Genomic DNA, 18750 nt, shown 5'->3' with positions numbered 1-18750 from the left:
GGGGGGGTGTTGGAAATCGAAAGTTTTAGTGCTGGGGGGGGGTGCAAATCGAAAGTTTGAGGGGGTGCAAATCAATAGTTTTAGCGGGGGGAAATTCAAATCAAAAGTGGTGCAAATCAAAAGTCTGAGGGGGGTACACATCGAAAGTTTAAGGGGATGGGGCGGAAATTGAAATTTTGAGGGGAGGGGGTGCAAATCGTAAGTTTGAGGGAGGGTCAAATCGAAAGTTTGAAGGGGGGGGGAATTTCAGATCAAAGGTAGTGCAAATCGAAAGTCTGGGGGGGGGGTGCAAATCAAAAGTTTAAGGTGGTGGAGTGGAAATTGAAATTTTGAGTGGAGGGGATGCAAATCGTAAGTTTGAGGGAGTGTCAAATCGAAAGTTTGTCCCCGGGCGCCGGAAAGGGTCGCTACGCCTCTGTTTTGTAGTCATTCACAGTGTCAGACGTAGGCGCTCGAAAAGGGCGCGATTTGGCGCTACGGGCTAGACTGTGAGCAATATGCCTTTATGATTGCATTTAAATTGTGTTTATGTTATGAGTGTTGTGTTTGTTTTTACGTTTGTGTTTTTTTTTTGCGTTCGTTTGTGTTGTGTTTAGTTTTGTTCTGTTCCCAAGTTGGTACATTTAAAAAAGATTTACCGTGGCGGAGCACGGGATGCAGCTAGTATATATATATATATATATATATATATATATATATATATATATATATATATATATATATATATATATATATATATATATATATATATATATGTTACGTCCAAGCAGGGCGTAGCGAGGGGGGGGCGGGGGGTGCGGACCGCACCTGGTGACACCATTTAGGGGGGTGACACCAAGGCAAAAAATAGCAAAATATATAGAGAAAAACTCGAGGGGGGGGGTGCAAATCGAAAGTTTGAGGGGGGGTGCAAATCGAAAACTTGAGGGGGGGGGGTGCAAATCGAAAGTTTGAGGGGGGGGGGGGGTGCAAATCGAAAATTTGAAAGTTTGTCCCTGGGAAGGGTCTCTATGCCTCTGGGGGGGGGGGGGGGTGACACCATTAAGTGCCGCACCGGGTGACACCCGACCTCGCTACGCCACTGCGTCCAAGTTAGATTCGAATTCAAGAACGACTCGGTTTAACGTTCAATACGTTTATTAGGTCTCACATATCACATTACAGAATAGCCCTCGACCTAACCACTATCAACTAACCCCTGACAACCATTCACTCCAGCTTTTATACCGCATTCGACCTTGGGATAACAATACACAAACACACCGGGGTTAACAATATTCTAGGGTAAACTCAACTCATACACTCACTCTCCCCTAATTCTAGATCATTCTATCCTATTCTAGTCTAACCTACAAATGACCCGTAACACTACCCCCCACCCAAGTATTCAGTGTTTCTTCCAGACTTTTTTCTCCGGGGGGGCACTTGAAATCTTCGGGGGGGGGGGGCGGTAAACTTTCTTCGGGGGGGCGGACACTGTTAAAAGTATATATTTTCTATATAAATTATATAAATTTCATATCGTTTGGGGGGCGGTAAAAAATTTTCGGGGGGGGGGGGGGGGCTTCGCCCCCCCGAAGAGATGCCTGGAAGAAACTCTGCAAGTATTTGTAGTACATACTACAAATACTAACTAAATCCCCAAATCCTAAGTTAACCTAGAGGGCGAAAAACAAACAGAGAAAAAATAAATAAATAAATAAAATAATTAAAAAAAAATGGTTTGACAGTTATACTACACCAAGAGGAGAGTAAATAAATAATGCATTTATAAACCTTTTTGTACATGAATCCAAGACAAACAACCGAGTAAAAGCAACCGGAAAAAAAAAACAAACATAAAAAAAAAACAATTATGTGGTTTAGGTTACAATTTACATCTCAGACTTCCGATCTAAAATTTCTTGACAAAAAATCAGCTAGAAGATTATCCCTCCCCGGAATGTGTTCTGTAGTAAATTTATATTCCTGTAGCAGTAAGGACCAGCGCGTCAGTCTGGCATTATTGAACCTACATTTATGAAGGTATTTTAGAGCACGCTGGTCCGTCTGCAGTACGAAGCTAGCGTTGTATAAATACAACGCTAGTTTGCCTGTGGCCCAGACAATTGCTAGGCACTCTCTTTCTATAGTAGAATACCGAGTCTCTCTCGGTTGGAGTTTTCTACTGATGTATTTTACTGGTCTCAGGACCCCATTTATCATTTGCATCAAGGCTGCCCCGATACCTCGTGACGAGGCGTCGGTCCTGAGGATAAATCGCTCATTGATATTAGGTAAAATAAGAAATGGTTCTGAGTTCAAGTGTTTCTGGACCAGTCTTAAAGCACGGTTACATTCATCCGACCACGCGACCTTTTCAGGTTTACCCTTTGCTAACAAATCTGTCAGTATTGCGTTGGCCTCGCTGAATTCTGGTATAAATTTAGCATAATACCCTATAAGACCCACTAATGATCTTACCTCTTTCTTTGTGGTGGGTATTGCTACGTTTAAGATTTTGTTTACCTTGTTTCTCTCTGGTGTCAATAGCCCCTTCCCCACTACGTGCCCTAGGAAATTAATTTTATCAAACCCTAGCTCTAATTTGGCAGGTCTTACTGTCAGGCCCGCGTCCATCAATCTATTGAACACCGCCTTTATTGCCATAAGGTGTTCCTCCCATGTCTCGCTGTAGATACAGATGTCATCAAAAAATGACACCACATTTTCCAAGTCTTTTAATACGACTCGCATTAATCTGGCGAATGTGGCGGGTGCCGTGCATAGGCCAAAGGGCAGGTAATTAAACTGAAATAGGCCCCAGGGTGTGACAAATGCGGTGAGTTTCTTGCTGTCATTTTGCATGGGGATCTGCCAATATCCTTTTGTGAGGTCGAGTTTAGTAAAATATTTTGCCCTATTTAATTTAGCGAACAGCTCATCTGTATCTGGGATGGGTTCCGCGTCGTAGACTGTGACTGCGTTAAGTCTCTTATAGTCTACACAGAACCGTGTCGACCCATCTTTTTCTTAACTAGTACTACAGGTGCGCTGTAGTCGGAGTCGGACCTCTCTATTATCCCCAGTCTCTCCATTTCGTCCATCTCTTTCTTCATAAGCTCTCTTCGGGCGTATGGTATGCAGTAGGGTTTCGTTCTTATTGCTCTGGTGTTGGTCAGTTTTATTTTATGTTCTAGTAAACTTGTTTTTCCAGGTAAGTTGCTAATTACAGCCGTGTACTCTTTGATAATTATGTTTAGGTCCGTCCGCTGTGTTTTTGTCAGGGTGTCTCCTATTTTGATATCACTTAACTTAGTTTCCTCCAGTATGTCGGGAGTTTTTATTGTGTCCAATGGGATACCCGGTTCCAAGGCCTCCTCATCTGTTAGTGATACTTGGTTTTCTTCTTCTGCCTCCACCACTCCTGACACTGCCGCTAACATGGGGTGCTCCTTGCTGTCGTCTGGTTTTTGTCTGTGATGGTACAGCATCATCCGATTTACATGGACCACCTTAGTGCTGTCCCCTGTTTTAATAACATAGTCCAAGTCTCCGATTTTTTTTAAGACTTCGTAAGGTCCCGCCCACCTTAGCTCTAGTTTGTTTAATAGTTGGGGCTTCAATATCAGCACATGATCCCCCACTTTGATATCTTTGGTTGTGGCTGATCTATCGTAGTGGCTCTTTGCTTTATCTTTCTCAAGTTCTGATTTGCGGGTTGCATAACTGCATGCAGTTTGCAACTGCTGCTTAAGGTCCAGCAGGTAGTCATATGCAGCTCTTGTCTTATATTCCCTCACTTCTCCTGTGAGGACATCCTTTAGGATGCTCATCGGGCCCCTCACTTTCCTGCCGAACATAAGTTCGAATGGCGGGTAACCAGTGCTTTCGTTTGGAACTTCTCTGTAGGCGAAAAGTCTGCTGGGATGAACACGTCCCAATCGTCATCCTTGTCTATAGCTACTTTCTTTAGCATTTCCTTCCAAGTTCCATTCCATCGTTCTACCGCCCCGTTGGCCATGGCGTGGTATGCAGAAGCGTGAATGATCTTAATCCCCAACATTTTAGACACGGTGCAGAAAATTTCCGACGTGAACTGGGTCCCATTATCTGAGAGTATGACTTCCGGGAATCCCATCCTCGTGAAGATGGAGAGTAGCGCATCTTGAATCTCTGCTGTCGTTACACTTTTCAGCGGTACGGCTTCTGGCCACCGTGTGCATATGTCTACGGCTGTGAGTATGAATCTGTTCTTTTTTTTCGTTTGAGTTAGTGGTCCCACAATATCTATTGCGATTTTCTCAAACGGCTGTCCCACTACCTCAGTTCTACCCAGAGGCGCCTTGCCACCAACATTCTTTTTGCTTTTCTGGCAGACATCACAACTTTCGCAGTAACGCCTGATATCCTCCCCTGCCCCTGGCCAGCTAAATTGTGACAGAATTCTGGCTTTCGTTCTTGCTACACCCATGTGCCCCGCCATAGGTGTATCGTGTCCTAATTTCAGGATGGTGGGCCTAAGTCCCCTTGGGATTGCTAGTCTAATCTGATCTTCTGTTTTGCTGTGTTTTATGATCTTATATAATAACCCATCTATCGTTTTACATTGTTTGCCCTTTTCCGCGAGCTTCCACCACCTAGCCAATGTTTTGTCTTCGCTCTGTTGCGTTTTAAAATCTTTCGGTGTCGTTATTTGGTCTAGAATTTTATACCCCGGCCCATTTCTCTGGTTGCCCCCTGCTCTAAGTTGTCCTCTGGTTTCTACCGCCGCTATTGTTAGCGAATCTTCCCTCGGTAGTTTCGCACCTGCTACATTCCCTATTATAAGTTCAGCTGGTGGGTCATCTAAAAGGACGGCAAAGAACTCTCCCGTAAGGTATGGTGTTTCTATGTTGACTACAGCTCCTGGTACTCTTTTCTTATCTCCATCCGCGGTCTTTATGGTTATCCATTCTTTTGTCCATCTATTTCTTGAGTCTAGAGCTTTTCGACACGCTACGACTACAGAGTCCGTATCCCGTAGGACGGTCACCGTCCTCCCATCCAGCTTTCCTGCAACTATAGGAAGTGACCCTCTGTCGCTTATGAATCTCCGATTAGCTCCTATGTTCCCTACAGGGACAGCGCCCTTTACTTGACTTAGGCATTGTCCACAGTCGCCGCACTCCCCGCTGAACTCTGGTACTAGTCATATGTCTTGAATGTCCCTGAAGCCTACCCTTTTCCCTCTGTACTCATGTCCAATTCGTCTACGATTGGACCGGCACCCCGCCGCTATGTGCCCCTCTGCCCCACAGTTAAAGCATGTGATTGGGCGTCTTCTGGGACTATTATTACTACTCGGCCTAGGTTGGACCGGGCTTTGTCCTCTTCGCTCCTGTTGAAGGGTGACTTCATTTATTGTGCCCCATTCCTCTCTAATGGGGCTCTTAGATCTAGGTCTTAGGGTTCGTTTGTCCATGTCCTCTCTAAAGGGATTCCTAGATCCTGATGCAAGTGCCATGGGGGCAACAAATGTGTCCTCTGCCACGTCGATCGGTTTTAGTTCTCTGTCTGTGTAGATGTCAAAGTAGTTGTCACAAGCATTTTCTATGTCTGTTATTGTCCTCGGGTTTTGCCTGAGGACGTGCTGTCTTACGTCTTGTCCGACTGTTCTCACTATTTTGTCTTTTAAGAGTAGGTCAAACAGTCCGTCAAATGTTTTTTCACACTTGCTGGCTTCGACCCATCTTCTCAAGTAGTGTCGCACCCTCCTAATGTAACTCTCTGCTCTATCTTGTTCTGATGGTTGGGCGCTATTAAACTTTTCACTGTATCCTTGCTCCGTCAAACCAAAGTGTTTTAGGACCTCCCTTTTCAGCTTCCCATAATTCTCTTCGGCTCCCAATTCTGTCAACCACGATTCGCAGCCTATATCTAGCAGAACTTTTCTAAACTCGTGGCACCAAAACTTATCTTCTAACCCTATTTCTCGGGCTTCCCTTTCAAAAATGTCAACCACCACCTCCATATCTGTTTGGTCCCTACTGTTTCTCAGTCCAGTCAGCTTAATTCTTGGGGTCTGTGCCCTACCTCTGCCCTTTATGTCTTCCTCCCTTGCTATTTCCAGCTCCTTCAATTTTAGTCTTTCTTCTGATTCGATTTTAGACCTAGTTAGCGCCCTGTCTGCAGCCCTCTCGTCCCTTTCAGCCTGCTGCCTAGCCTTAGCCTCCGCCTCTAACAATTTAGTCTCAGCCCATTCCAACAGCTCCTTTCCCTCTAATTTACATCTTTCCCCTAACGCTATAAAATGCTCTAGCGTTAAGCCTTCGCTAGCCATCTCACCTTATCCACTTAGGATTGGATGCCAAAATTGTAATACCCAATATAATGTTAGGCAAAGGGTAATCCCCGGTTGTGAGTACCGCGCCAAAGACTAATGCAAAAACACTTACCTCAAATACAAATCTGTTGTAGTAGTCCCTTCCCCTATTTTAGCCCTTCGAAAACAATGGTAAATCCTGTAATGGCCGGGTCATGTGAAGACAAAGACCTGGATCAAAAAGACAAAAGTCCTGTGATGGCGAGACTCTGTGCTGGTAATGTCACAGGATGGTAGAGTCCAGTGATGGCGACTTTCTGTTCTGGTAAGGTCTCAGGATGGTAGAGTCCAGTGATGGCGACTTTCTGTTCTGGTAAGGTCTCAAGATGGTAGAGTCCAGTGATGGCGACTTTCTGTTCTGATAAAATCCAAGGATGGTAGAATCCAGTGATGGCGACTTTCTGTTCTGGTAAGGTCTCAGGATGGTAGAATCCAGTGATGGCGACTTTCTGTTCTGGTAAGGTCTCAAGATGGTAGAGTCCAGTGATGGCGACCTTCTGTTCTGATAAAATCCAAGGATGGTAGAATCCAGTGATGGCGACTTTCTGTTCTGGTAAGGTCTCAGGATGGTAGAATCCAGTGATGGCGACTTTCTGTTCTGATAAAGTCCTAGGATGGTAGAATCCAGCGATGGCGACTTTCTGTTCTGGTAAGGTCTCAGGATGGTGGTGAAGTCCAGTGATGATGACGTCAAGTGAAGGTGACGTCTAGTGATGGTGACGTCTTATGATGGTGCCGTCTAGTAATGATGACGTCTAGTGGTGGTGACGTCCAGTGGTAATGACGTTCTGATTGCGACTTTCTGTTCAGGTAAGGTCCCAGGATGGTATAGTCCAGTGATGATGACGTCTAGTGATGGTGACGTCTCGTAATGGTGACGTCTAGTGATGGTGACGCCCAGTGGTACTGACGTTCTGATGGTCCCAGGATGGTATAGTCCAGTGATGATGACGTCTAGTGAAGGTGACGTCTAGTGATGGTGACGTCTTATGATGGTGCCGTCTAGTAATGATGACGTCTAGTGGTGGTGACGTCCAGTGGTAATGACGTTCTGATTGCGCTATCTTTACTTTAATACTGGCCACCAGTTGTTACGTCCAAGTTAGATTCGAATTCAAGAACGACTCGGTTTAACGTTCAATACGTTTATTAGGTCTCACATATCACATTACAGAATAGCCCTCGACCTAACCACTATCAACTAACCCCTGACAACCATTCACTCCAGCTTTTTATACCGCATTCGACCTTGGGATAACAATACACAAACACACCGGGGTTAACAATATTCTAGGGTAAACTCAACTCACACACTCACTCTCCCCTAATTCTAGATCATTCTATCCTATTCTAGTCTAACCTACAAATGACCCGTAACAATATATATATATATATATATAAATATATATATATATATATATATATATATATATATATATATATATAAATATATATATATATATATATATATATATATATAAAGCAATGTATGTGTGTGTGTGTGTGTCTGTGTGTGTGTCCTTTATGCATTACTACACCTCTCATCACATCGCCGTGAAACTTTGGGAAGTTGTTGAGAATATTCCTGGGGAGGTTTCTGCGAAAAAAAATATTTCAAATTCGCAGGGGTGGCGCCCCCACAGGGCGCGATTTGTTTTTTTCTATATACGGTATATAAAAATAAAAGTCGATTTTGGTTTGGCATCGTTCATCCTATAGCCATGAGACTTTGGGGAGTTCATTATACCACTCTATGGAAGGGTTATGTAAAACAATAATTTTTAATTTCGCAAGGGCGGCGCCACGGGAGGGTCCGATTTTTCTCTATATACGGTATATAAAAATAAAAGTCTATTTTGATTTCACACTGTTCATCCGATAGGCATGAAACTTTGGGGAGTTGATTAGAACACTCTAGAGAAGGGTTCTGTACAAAAATCATTTTTAATTTCGCAAGGGCGGCGCCACGGGAGGGTGCAATTTTTCTCTATATACGGTATATAAAAATAATAAAAGTGAATTGCCGTGACACCGTTCACACGATCGCCATGAAACTTTAGGAAGTTGTTGAGAATATTCCTGGGGAGGTTTCTGCGAAAAAAATATTTCAAATTCGCAGGGGTGGCGCCCCGGCAGGGCGCGATTTGTTTTTCTCTATATACGGTATATAAAAATAAAAGTCTTTTTTGATTTCACACTGTTCATCCGATAGGCATGAAACTTTGGGGGGTTGATAAGAACACTCTAGAGAAGGGTTCTGTACAAAAATCATTTTTAATTTCGCAAGGGCGGCGCCACGGGAGGGTGCGATTTTTCTCTATATACGGTATATAAAAATAAAAGTCGATTTTGGTTTGGCACCGTTCATCCGATAGCCATGAGACGTTGGGGAGTTCATTATACAACTCTAGGGAATGGTTCTGTAAAAAAATAATTTTAAATTTCGCAAGGGCGGCGCCACGGGAGCAGTGGCGTAGCTAGGGGAGGGCGGGGAGGGCGGCCGCCCCGGGCGCCGACCCTAAGGGGGCGCCAAAAGGGGTAGAAAAAATAATTTACAAGCTCATTTTAAGCTGCAGTTTTGAATTATAAACAATCAAAGTAAAGAAATTTAACGGCTGAGCGCCTTTGCATACTGATTTAACTGTTTTCTACCTTGATTGAGTAACTTAAAAGGTATATCCTTAAGAAACAGTGACCGGAAAAAAACTGCTTTCCAGCTTTCCTAGATGGAGGGGGGGGGGGGCGCTTTTTCGAAGACTAAAATCGGAAAAATTCGGTCTACCATTTTTGTCCAAGATGGTGGGGAAGGGGGGGGGGGCGCTTTTTGACCAACAAAAATCGCAGAATTTGTACTGGATCGATTACTAGATAACTCTTTTAACACATATACAATCAACCAGTCAACGAAATACCCATATCGTATTCCAATGTGAACAATAATTTGCTATTGTATGTCAATTGTATGACCTTAATGTAACAAACTTATAATCCAAATAAATACTATATCATAAAAGATACTGTTCCAAAGATAAAACATAAATAGTCTGTCCTAAACGAATTAGCACAGCTACAATTTTTTTTTCTGACATTACTAATGATCATCTTTAAAGGATAATGCATCTGAATGGGAATTTAATTGGCGTTGAATTAAGTTTTAGGGAACGACAATCATACAGCGTAACTATTAATTTTTTTCAAGACTGTCGCACACACATACACACACACACACACACACACACATATATATATATATATATATATATATATATATATATATATATATATATATATATATATATATATATATATATATATATATATATATATATATATGGCGGGGCGCCAAATTGAATGTTCGCCCTGGGCGCCGGGAGGGGTCGCTACGCCTCTGCAAGGGAGGGTCCGATTTTTCTTTATTTACGGTATATAAACATAATAAAAGTGAATTGCAGTGACACCGTTTATCCGATAGGCATGAAACTTTGGGGAGTTCATTATAAAACTCTAGGGAAGGGTTCCGTAAAAAAATCATCTTTAATTTCGCAAGGGCGGCGCCACGGGAGGTTGCGATCTTTCTCTATATAGCCTACGGTTTATAAAAATAAGTCGATTTTGGTGTGACACCGTTATCCGATAGCCATGAGACTTTGGGGGAGTTGATTAGAACAATTCAGGGAAGGGTTCTGTAAAAGAAATCCTTTTTTAGTTTCGCAAGGGCAGCGCCACGGGCGGCTGCTATTTTTCTCTATATACGGTTTATAAAATTTCGGTTTCACACCGTTCATCCGTGTACCATGAAACTTTGGGGAGATGATTAGATCACTCAATGGTAGGGTTCTGCAAAAAAATATTGCATAGCGAGTAAGGGGTACTAATATATTCAGCGGTAAAACTATAACAGGCTTCTAAAAATAACTTTGTAACGCGAGTAAATCCTTCTGTACAGTTTCGTCACCTTTCGAAAGATGAAAAAATAACTTTGAATTTGAGGAGCCTACTGTAGAGTTCCGTCACTTTGCGAATGATGCAATAAGCATCTATTATTAGACAATTCAGTCAGAAATTGAGATCGAGCATCTAATAATAGACCATTAGTAACGCTAGCATATTGCATCAGTCACATTGATATTTAAAATACGTCAAATAATTTTTTTACGTGTTAAAGAAAAAAATCCTGTTCATTTGTGTCACTTTAGCGAATGACGAAAGCTGCATCATTATTAACAGGATGCTATTTGGCCGATGGCGCCTTTTAGTTTTAAGGAGCTAGGGGTCGTACGCCGCGCCTATGCGGTAGTGTAATCGGAGGGTGGGGGCCCTGAGAGCGCCCCTCTACGTCTCTGACACAGAGGCGGTCACCCAAGTGTGTTCTACCATATTATTTCGGTGAGTGATTAATGTACACTCACGGTTTTCATGCGGTAGTGTAGGTAAACCCGTGTCCTGATATTTATGATCCAAGAACAGGCATTGTTTACATTTAAATAACTCATTTTTAGAAAAGAAGGTCACGCGTCTAAGAACATATAATTATAATTAATAACGCGTTGGTGAAATCCTAATATATTTCGTCAAACTTTCTTCTATCCCCGCGGCAACGCGCGGGGGTCGGGTACGCTAGTATATATATATAAAGCAATGTATGTGTGTGTGTGTGTGTGTGTGTGTGTGTGTGTGTGTCTGTGTGTGTGTCTTTTATGCATTACCACACCTCTTATCACATCGCCGTCGAACTTTGGGAAGTTGTTAAGAATATCCCTGGGGAGGTTTCTGCGGAAAAAAAAATCAAATTCGCAGGGGTGGCGCCCCGGCAGGGCGCGATTTGTTTTTTTCTCTATTTACGGTATATAAAAAATAAGAGTCGATTGAAGGTTCACGCTGTTCGTCCAATCGCCGTCAAACTTTGGGGAGTTGATTAGAGCAATTCAGGGAAGGGTTCTGTAAAAAAATAATTTTTAATTTCGCAAGGGCGGCGCCACGGGAGGTTGCGATTTTTCTCTATATACGGTATATAAAAATAATAAAAGTGAATTGCAGTGACACCGTTCACACGATCGCCATGAAACTTTGGGAATATGTTGGGAATATTCATGGGGAAGTTTCTGCTTAAATACATTTTCAAATTTGCAGGGGTGGCGCCCCGGCAGGGCGCGATTTGTTTTTTCAATATACGGTATATAAAAATAAAAGTCGATTTTGGTTTGGCATCGTTCATCCTATAGCCATGAGACTTTGGGGAGTTCATTATACCACTCTAGGGAAGGGTTCTGTAAAAAAATAATTTTTAATTTCGCAAGGGCGGCGCCACGGGAGGGTCCGATTTTTCTCTATTTACGGTATATAAAAATAATAAAAGTGAATTGAAGTGACACCGTTTATCAGATAGGCACGAGACTTTGGAGAGTTCATTATAAAACTCTAGGGAAGGGTTCTGTAAAAAAATCATTTTTAATTTCGCAAGGGCGGCGCCACGGGAGGGTGCGATTTTTCTCTATATTCGGTTTATAAAAATAAGTCGATTTTGGTGTGACACCGTTATCCGATAGCCATGAGACTTTGGGGGAGTTGATTAGAACAATTCAGGGAAGGGTTCTGTAAAAAAAACCTTTATTAATATTGCAAGGGCGGCGCCACGGGCGGCTGCGATTTTTCTATATATACGGTTTATAAAATTTCACACCGTTCATCCGTGTACCATGAAACTTTGGGGAGATGATTGGATCACTCAATGGTAGGGTTCTGCAAAAAAAATATTGCTTAATATTGCAAGGGCGGCGCCCCCCGGGGAGAGCGATTTTTTTCTCTATACCCGGTATATAAAAAATAAAACTCGGATGCGTTTCATCCGAGTGCCATGAAACTTTAGGGAGTAGATGAGAATACTCCCGAGAATATTTCTGCGAAAAAGAAAACTAAAGTTTCTTACGGGCGGCGCCATATAGGGTACAACTTTCGTCAAAACACGGTTTGGCGCCCAGAGTTTTAGAGCGACTAAGTTGGCACTTGGCATCCGTAAGGGGTACTACTATATTCAGCGGTAAAACTACAACAGGCTTCTAAAAATAACTTTGTAACGCGAGGAAATCCTTCTGTACAGTTTCGTCACCTTGCGAAAGATGAAAAAATAACTTTTTGAATATGAGGAGCCTACTGTAGAGTTTCGTCACTTTGCGAATGATGCAATAAGCATCTATTATTAGACAATCCAGTCAGAAATTGAGATCGAGCATCTAATAATAGACCATTAGTAACGCTAGTATATTGCATCAGTCACACTGATATTTAAAACACGTCAAATAATTTTTTTACATGTTAAAGAAAAAAATCCTGTTCATTTGTGTCACTTTAGCGAATGACGAAATCTGCATCATTATTAACATGATGCTATTTGGCTCGATGGCGCCTGTTAGTTTTAAGGAGCCAGGGTCCGTACATGGCGCCTATGCCGTAGTGTAATCGAGGGGAGGTGCTCCTGAGAGCGCCCTTCTACGTCTCTGACACATGGGTGGTAACCGGAGTGTGTTCTACCATATTATTTCGGTGAGTGATTAATGTACACATAAGGTTTTCACGCGGTAGTTTAGGTAAACCCGTGTCCCGGTATTTATAATCCAAGCGCAGGCATTGTTTACATTTAAATAACTCACTTTTAGAAAACAAGGTTACGCGTCTAAGAATATAGGATTGGTAACTTGGTAACGTATGGATAAAACCCTCCTTCCATCCCCGCGGCAACGCGCGGGCACGGGTACGCTAGTATATATATATATATTTATATATATATATATATATATATATATATATATATATATATATATATATATATATATATATATATATATATATATATGATCATGTCTTTGAAACTGTTTAAAACTATAAATAAATTAATATTATTATTTTAAATATGTAATAGCCTACATTGTTTTTAAAAAGCGGTAACAAAATCAACCCATTTTATCGTCATAAGCGAAAGTTGGTCAGAATCGTGTTATTTTAAGGAGCGGCGGCTTGAAGTAGATAATGTCTGGGTATGAGGTGATGAAAGGTTAAATTTATTATTGAAGATGTGTATGTGTTTCATATTTAGAAAGAAAAATGAAACCAGATTCTGATTCAAACATTAAAACGTTGCTTTAAAAAAAATAGTAATTAAGCAATCTCTGGCTGCTGCCCTCTTGGCGCCAGAGTTTCTTCCAGGCATCTCTTCGAAGAAAGTCTACTGATTCCCCCCCCCCCCCCCCCCCGAACGAGATGGAATTTATATAGAAATCATATACTTTTACTACTGTCCGCCCACCTCCCCACCCCCCTCCTCACCCCACTCACTTCTGCCAGCAGATATCAATTCATTTTTACAGTAGGCCTATTTATTTGATGAATCTAATTCACAAAAATCGAAGGAAACATTATTATTCTTTACATCATCTTTAAAATATTATCTTTTGTAAATTAATTAATCAAACATTTGTTTTACTGACAAAATATAATAAATGACGTCATTTAGCGGTGGGGGTTTGGCTTTTTGTTACGATGTTTGACGATGGAGAAGGGTTTAGATAGTTAAAAGAACTCAGAAAAAGCTTGACGTCATTTAAGGAAAACGTTTTTCAGTATTTAATCCAATACTACAACATTCATCTGATCGCAATGAAACTGTGGAAAGTTGTTGAGTACCCGCCCAAAAAGGCTTTGTTTAAAAAATTATTCGTCTTTCAAATTGGTAATTAATAGACTAAAAAGATGTATACAGTCGAAATGGGAGGGGGGAGGGGTATGTGTAAGCTAGTGTTGTCAATATATCATTCCGATAGCTTTAAAGAAAACCATACAATTTTGCGAAAAGAACAATAACTGCAAATCAAAATCAGTCAGTGAGGAACTAGAAAAAAAGGGCCACCCCGCAAAATAAAATTTAAGAGCCCAATTTATATATATATATATATATATATATATATATATATATATATATATATATATATATATATATATATATATAGTGTGGTGAGGACATCGCAACCACCCGCGCGGACTTGACCGACATTACCTGTACCCATTTATCAACCGGGGCTTGGACAGAGTGACTGTACTTGCTGTGCCAAGATGGCTAGCACCATAACTAGACCGGAAGCGCTGGTCAGGCACCGATTAGATCTGGACACCTGCGGCGTTTAATAGCGAACCACCGGCCATCGCCCATAAAATATCTGGAACTGACCACGGGGTACGGGGCCGTGAGTAGTATCATCAGGTAATTGACGTCGCACGGGACGAGATTGAGACAGAGGCGTAGCGACCCTTCCCGGCGCCCGGGGACAAACTTTTTCGATTTGCACCCCTCAAGATTTTGATTTGCACACACCCCCCCCCCCCTCAAACTGTCGATTTGCATCCCCCTCCTCAAGATTTCGATTTGCAACCCCTCCCCCCTCAAACTTTCGATTTGCTTCCCCCTCAACCTTTCAATTTATTTTTCCAACCCATTTTATATATATATATATATATATTCATTGGTTATATATATATATATATATATATATATATATATATATATATATATATATATATATATATATATATATAAAATCAAAATAATATGAAAATACGAACATAAAATGCTCTTTTGAAAAAAATAAATTCTTAAACTTTTTTGTTTAATTAAAACAAGTCACAACAACGCGTCATTTGTGTAAGTGCTATAAGTCTCTTTTTGAAAATCTCTGTTTCAATATATTTCAGCTATAATGCCTCCAATTAACAAAGTCGGTCAAAAGAATTAAAGCATGAAGGCTTGGTAGGTGTAATGGTTTCTAGCGTTATGTTTATTTTTATGTTTTTAAATTAGTTTTAAATACATTAACTTTTTATACTGTCACTAGCCGTCCCGGCCAGGCCCTGCTCTGGCTTCTGTGAAAAGCCTTTCTGTTAAAGACCATTACCTGTGTGTTTAGTAATCATCATAAACCCGGCATTGCCCACCCAAACCACAACCAACCAAAACCAAAACAACAAAACGCAAACATAACGCTAACACAATTACAAATACAAACGAAAACAAAAACCTAACAACAAACACAACCACAAACACCAATACAAACACAAAGAAAAAACAAACAAAAAAGCAAACGAAAACAAAAACCTAACAACAAACCCAACCACAAACACCAATACCAACCAATAACAACACACACACAAAAACGAAAAAGCAAACGAAAACAAACCAAATCCAAACGCAAAACCAACCAAAAACACAAACCCAAAGAAAAAAACACAAACAAAAACGAAAAAAGATAGAACGAAAACGAACCAAATCAAACCGCAACCACTAACGCAAACCCAACTTAAACACAAAGAAAACACTAACGCGAACATAAACGCAAAGTGCTCACAGTCTAGCCCGGGGCGGAATCGCCTGTTTTAGCTTAATAAACGACTATAGTACCCCAACTTATTCATAGTCTTTTGCACTCACTTAAACGAACGCGCCTGTTTCAATTTAATGAACAATTATAATACTCCAAGCTTATCCGTTTAATATCTACAACATTTGCACTTGATCAATCCCCGCTAATTATGTAATTTTTTTTTCCCAACACCAAAACAAAGTAATAAAAAGTAAATTCTTTTCCACTAATGCAATGGTTTTATCAAGGGAAGTAATTGTGTTTTCCTAATTTATCAAAGGGAAGTAAGTGCTATAGGACTAAATAAAGACATAATTAGAGTTTTTGTAAAAGATGATATTTTTTTAAAACTTATGTTTAATGAACATGCCGAAAATTATTACTTTCGGTTTGATAAATGAAAATTATTTCCCAAAACTTTCAATATTAATTTTTTAACTAATAAATTTAGACCATAAGGACTTTAATTATCTAACAGTTAAATCCATCCAAGATCCACGACAAACATATGTGTTACATACAGAATTGAGTTTTATATATTAGATTCTTTATTATGTATTTTTTGTTTTAAAATAATTAAGAGAAGTAATTGCTTTTTAATTCGTTTAGTGCAAATCGACTAAAAGATGCTTAAGAGCTCTAGTTTATACACACTACCACAAACACGTCCCGGTTTACGCTGAGGGTGAGAGAACACCCCCCCCCCCTGCGGCGACGGCCTTGTTGTCAAAGGCATCATGGGACTTTTGTGACACGACCACCGACGGAGGTCCCTAAAGCAGCAAGACTGATGATTCAAGTAGTACACATATCCCACTGTACAGCACTCCCAATAAGCGGACCCCTGGTGCTTAGATAGCCACTGAGGATCTCGGGGCTCTCAACTGCACATTTTGAACAAATGTTAGGTCTATGAGTACTCAAAAACTTCCCAAATTTTACGGAAGATGGGATGGTCTTAACTACTTTTCCTAAAGCCTATTGTGAAGCACTCAAGGGAGAGAATTCAAAATATACACGTTTACTATAGTATTTGTTTGTAAAACAAAAAGAAGTAAACGTACATAAAACCGAAATAGTACAGAATAGTAGTTCTATCGATACAACAAACGAACATTTTACATTATAAAAATCACACTGGATTGTGGACCCCTAATCAATGATATAAAGAAGCAAAAGTCGTCTTAATATCTAGCGGCCTCTCGCGCGATGGACTTATTTATTTTCAAAAGAACTTTGCCGACAACAGCGTGTGTTTGATTGTAGAAGAAAGAGGACTCCGGATGGTGTCTATAGAATAAAGATAATCCAACCGCAGCTACAGTATTCTTTTTTACAAAAACAACCATCTAGTCAAAAATGAAAAAAAAAACATTTAACTATAAAAAAAATTGATTATGATCGACTGTGGGCCCCTAAACGACCCGGGCCCCCCGCATTGCGGGGTCTGGCACTGTAGTTCCGCCCCTGAATTCAGTCAGTGCACTTTACAACCTCCTACCAGCACAATATACCCTAATTGTTATGTAAAATATGCACGGGCTCTCATACAAAATAAGTTCAATGTTAGTCATTTTGAAAATATGACTAACAATAATGTATCAAGTTATGATGATATAGTCAAACCGATTATATTAATTATAATAATATAATACTGCAGCTAATTTTTACAAAAATAATAATAATGTCTGAAAATGTAGCCCTGTAACATTTGAGGATAGTAGACCTAGACTATCTGATTTTACGGTTAAAAGCACTTACCACTGTTTTGAAAATTCATCGACATTGATAAAAAAAAAATAACAACCACGATTAATAAGACAAATTAGACTAGAAAACTACCGTAACAAAACCTTTTTATACTAAACCTTTTTATACTAAGTATTAGCTGTATATCTCACTGAACCAATCCTTTAATGACAGTATTGTTAAAGTTAAAACATCTTCCATTAATCGTTAAACCAGTTCCAAACTCAGCAAGCCCAGTCTTGCCAGCAGATCCGCAGCTGTTAACATGGTTTTAACGTACTCCCCTCCCCGTAAAGGAATGCCATAATTCGTAGTTTAAAATTTACGAACTTCACACCCATACATCCACTTGTTTTGTGCGTGTGTGTGTGTGTGTGTGTGTGTGTGTGTGAGAGAGAGAGAGAGAGAGAGGGGGGGGGGGGTTAAGGGGTTCCAGAATCCGATCAATTTTTTATATTTTTTATTTTACTCCAAAATATTTTTTCTAGCAGATAGATAGTGGTTTTTGTCATGATATTCTTGTACTAAGCAAATTAAAGGATAATTGTTTCTCTTAATTATTATTAAAATAATACATACTAAATCATAAAAAAATTGTAATCGGATTTTTTTCAACCGATAAAACGAGCATATAAGATTAAGAATCCATTAAACGTATCAACCTTCCGTACTTTTAAAGCTGAAGTAGTAGAGGCCCTAAATATATCTTATACTATACATACACATATACACATATATTAGCGTGCCAGCATGGCTGCGATCTTGTCAGAATTCTGTCAACAGAGTATTTTGATCAATTCCTATTACAATTTATTAAAACAGTTTTCTAAAACGCGAAATAATGGCTAAAACTCGTTATCTAACATTTCTTTTTTATAATGCAAATAAGTGACATCATACCATCTGATTCCCCCTCACACACCGTCACAAACTTACGGACCCCCCTCCCCCTACGAGTATGACGTCATTTATGGACGACCCTTCATGGCGAAGCACGGTAGCACTACGGCACCAGGTCACATGACCACGGCAGGATACTCCATGAGTCGATTTAGTCATCCAATTTAGTAGTCTGCCCCTAGTGAATAGCGCAATTTAAAAACGTATACGTATACTTCATAGATCTCACAAAGGGGCCCGGGGCGCTTCAGGTTTAATTGATAGTTAAATGATGTAGTACCCTTGACCCTCTGTGCAGGACGACCACTTGACGGACCTGTTAACATAATTATGCCATAAGGATGCGTACATTAC

The 18750-nt window shown here is 40.4% G+C and overlaps 1 protein-coding gene across 4 annotated transcripts in view; it reads right to left on the bottom strand.

Annotated features, from left to right (window-relative positions):
* Positions 1–17752, bottom strand: part of LOC131940858 (uncharacterized) — a gene marked incomplete at its 3' end in the record, with an annotated part of 25953 nt that extends 8201 nt beyond the window's left edge. The window contains 1 exon segment of one of the 4 annotated variants that reach the window (XM_059299752.1): positions 17649–17752. In XM_059299752.1, coding sequence (XP_059155735.1) covers positions 17649–17697 — 49 coding nt within the window. 4 annotated transcript variants of the gene reach the window in all.
* Positions 17753–18750: the final 998 nt, after the last annotated feature.

The sequence above is a fragment of the Physella acuta genome, unplaced genomic scaffold (assembly GCF_028476545.2).
Source record: "Physella acuta isolate Inbredline_101_S28 unplaced genomic scaffold, ASM2847654v3 ptg000334l, whole genome shotgun sequence".
NCBI lineage: Eukaryota > Metazoa > Mollusca > Gastropoda > Physidae > Physella > Physella acuta.
Note: the sequence above shows the minus strand (reverse complement) of the source record. Positions and strands in the feature narration are given on the sequence as shown.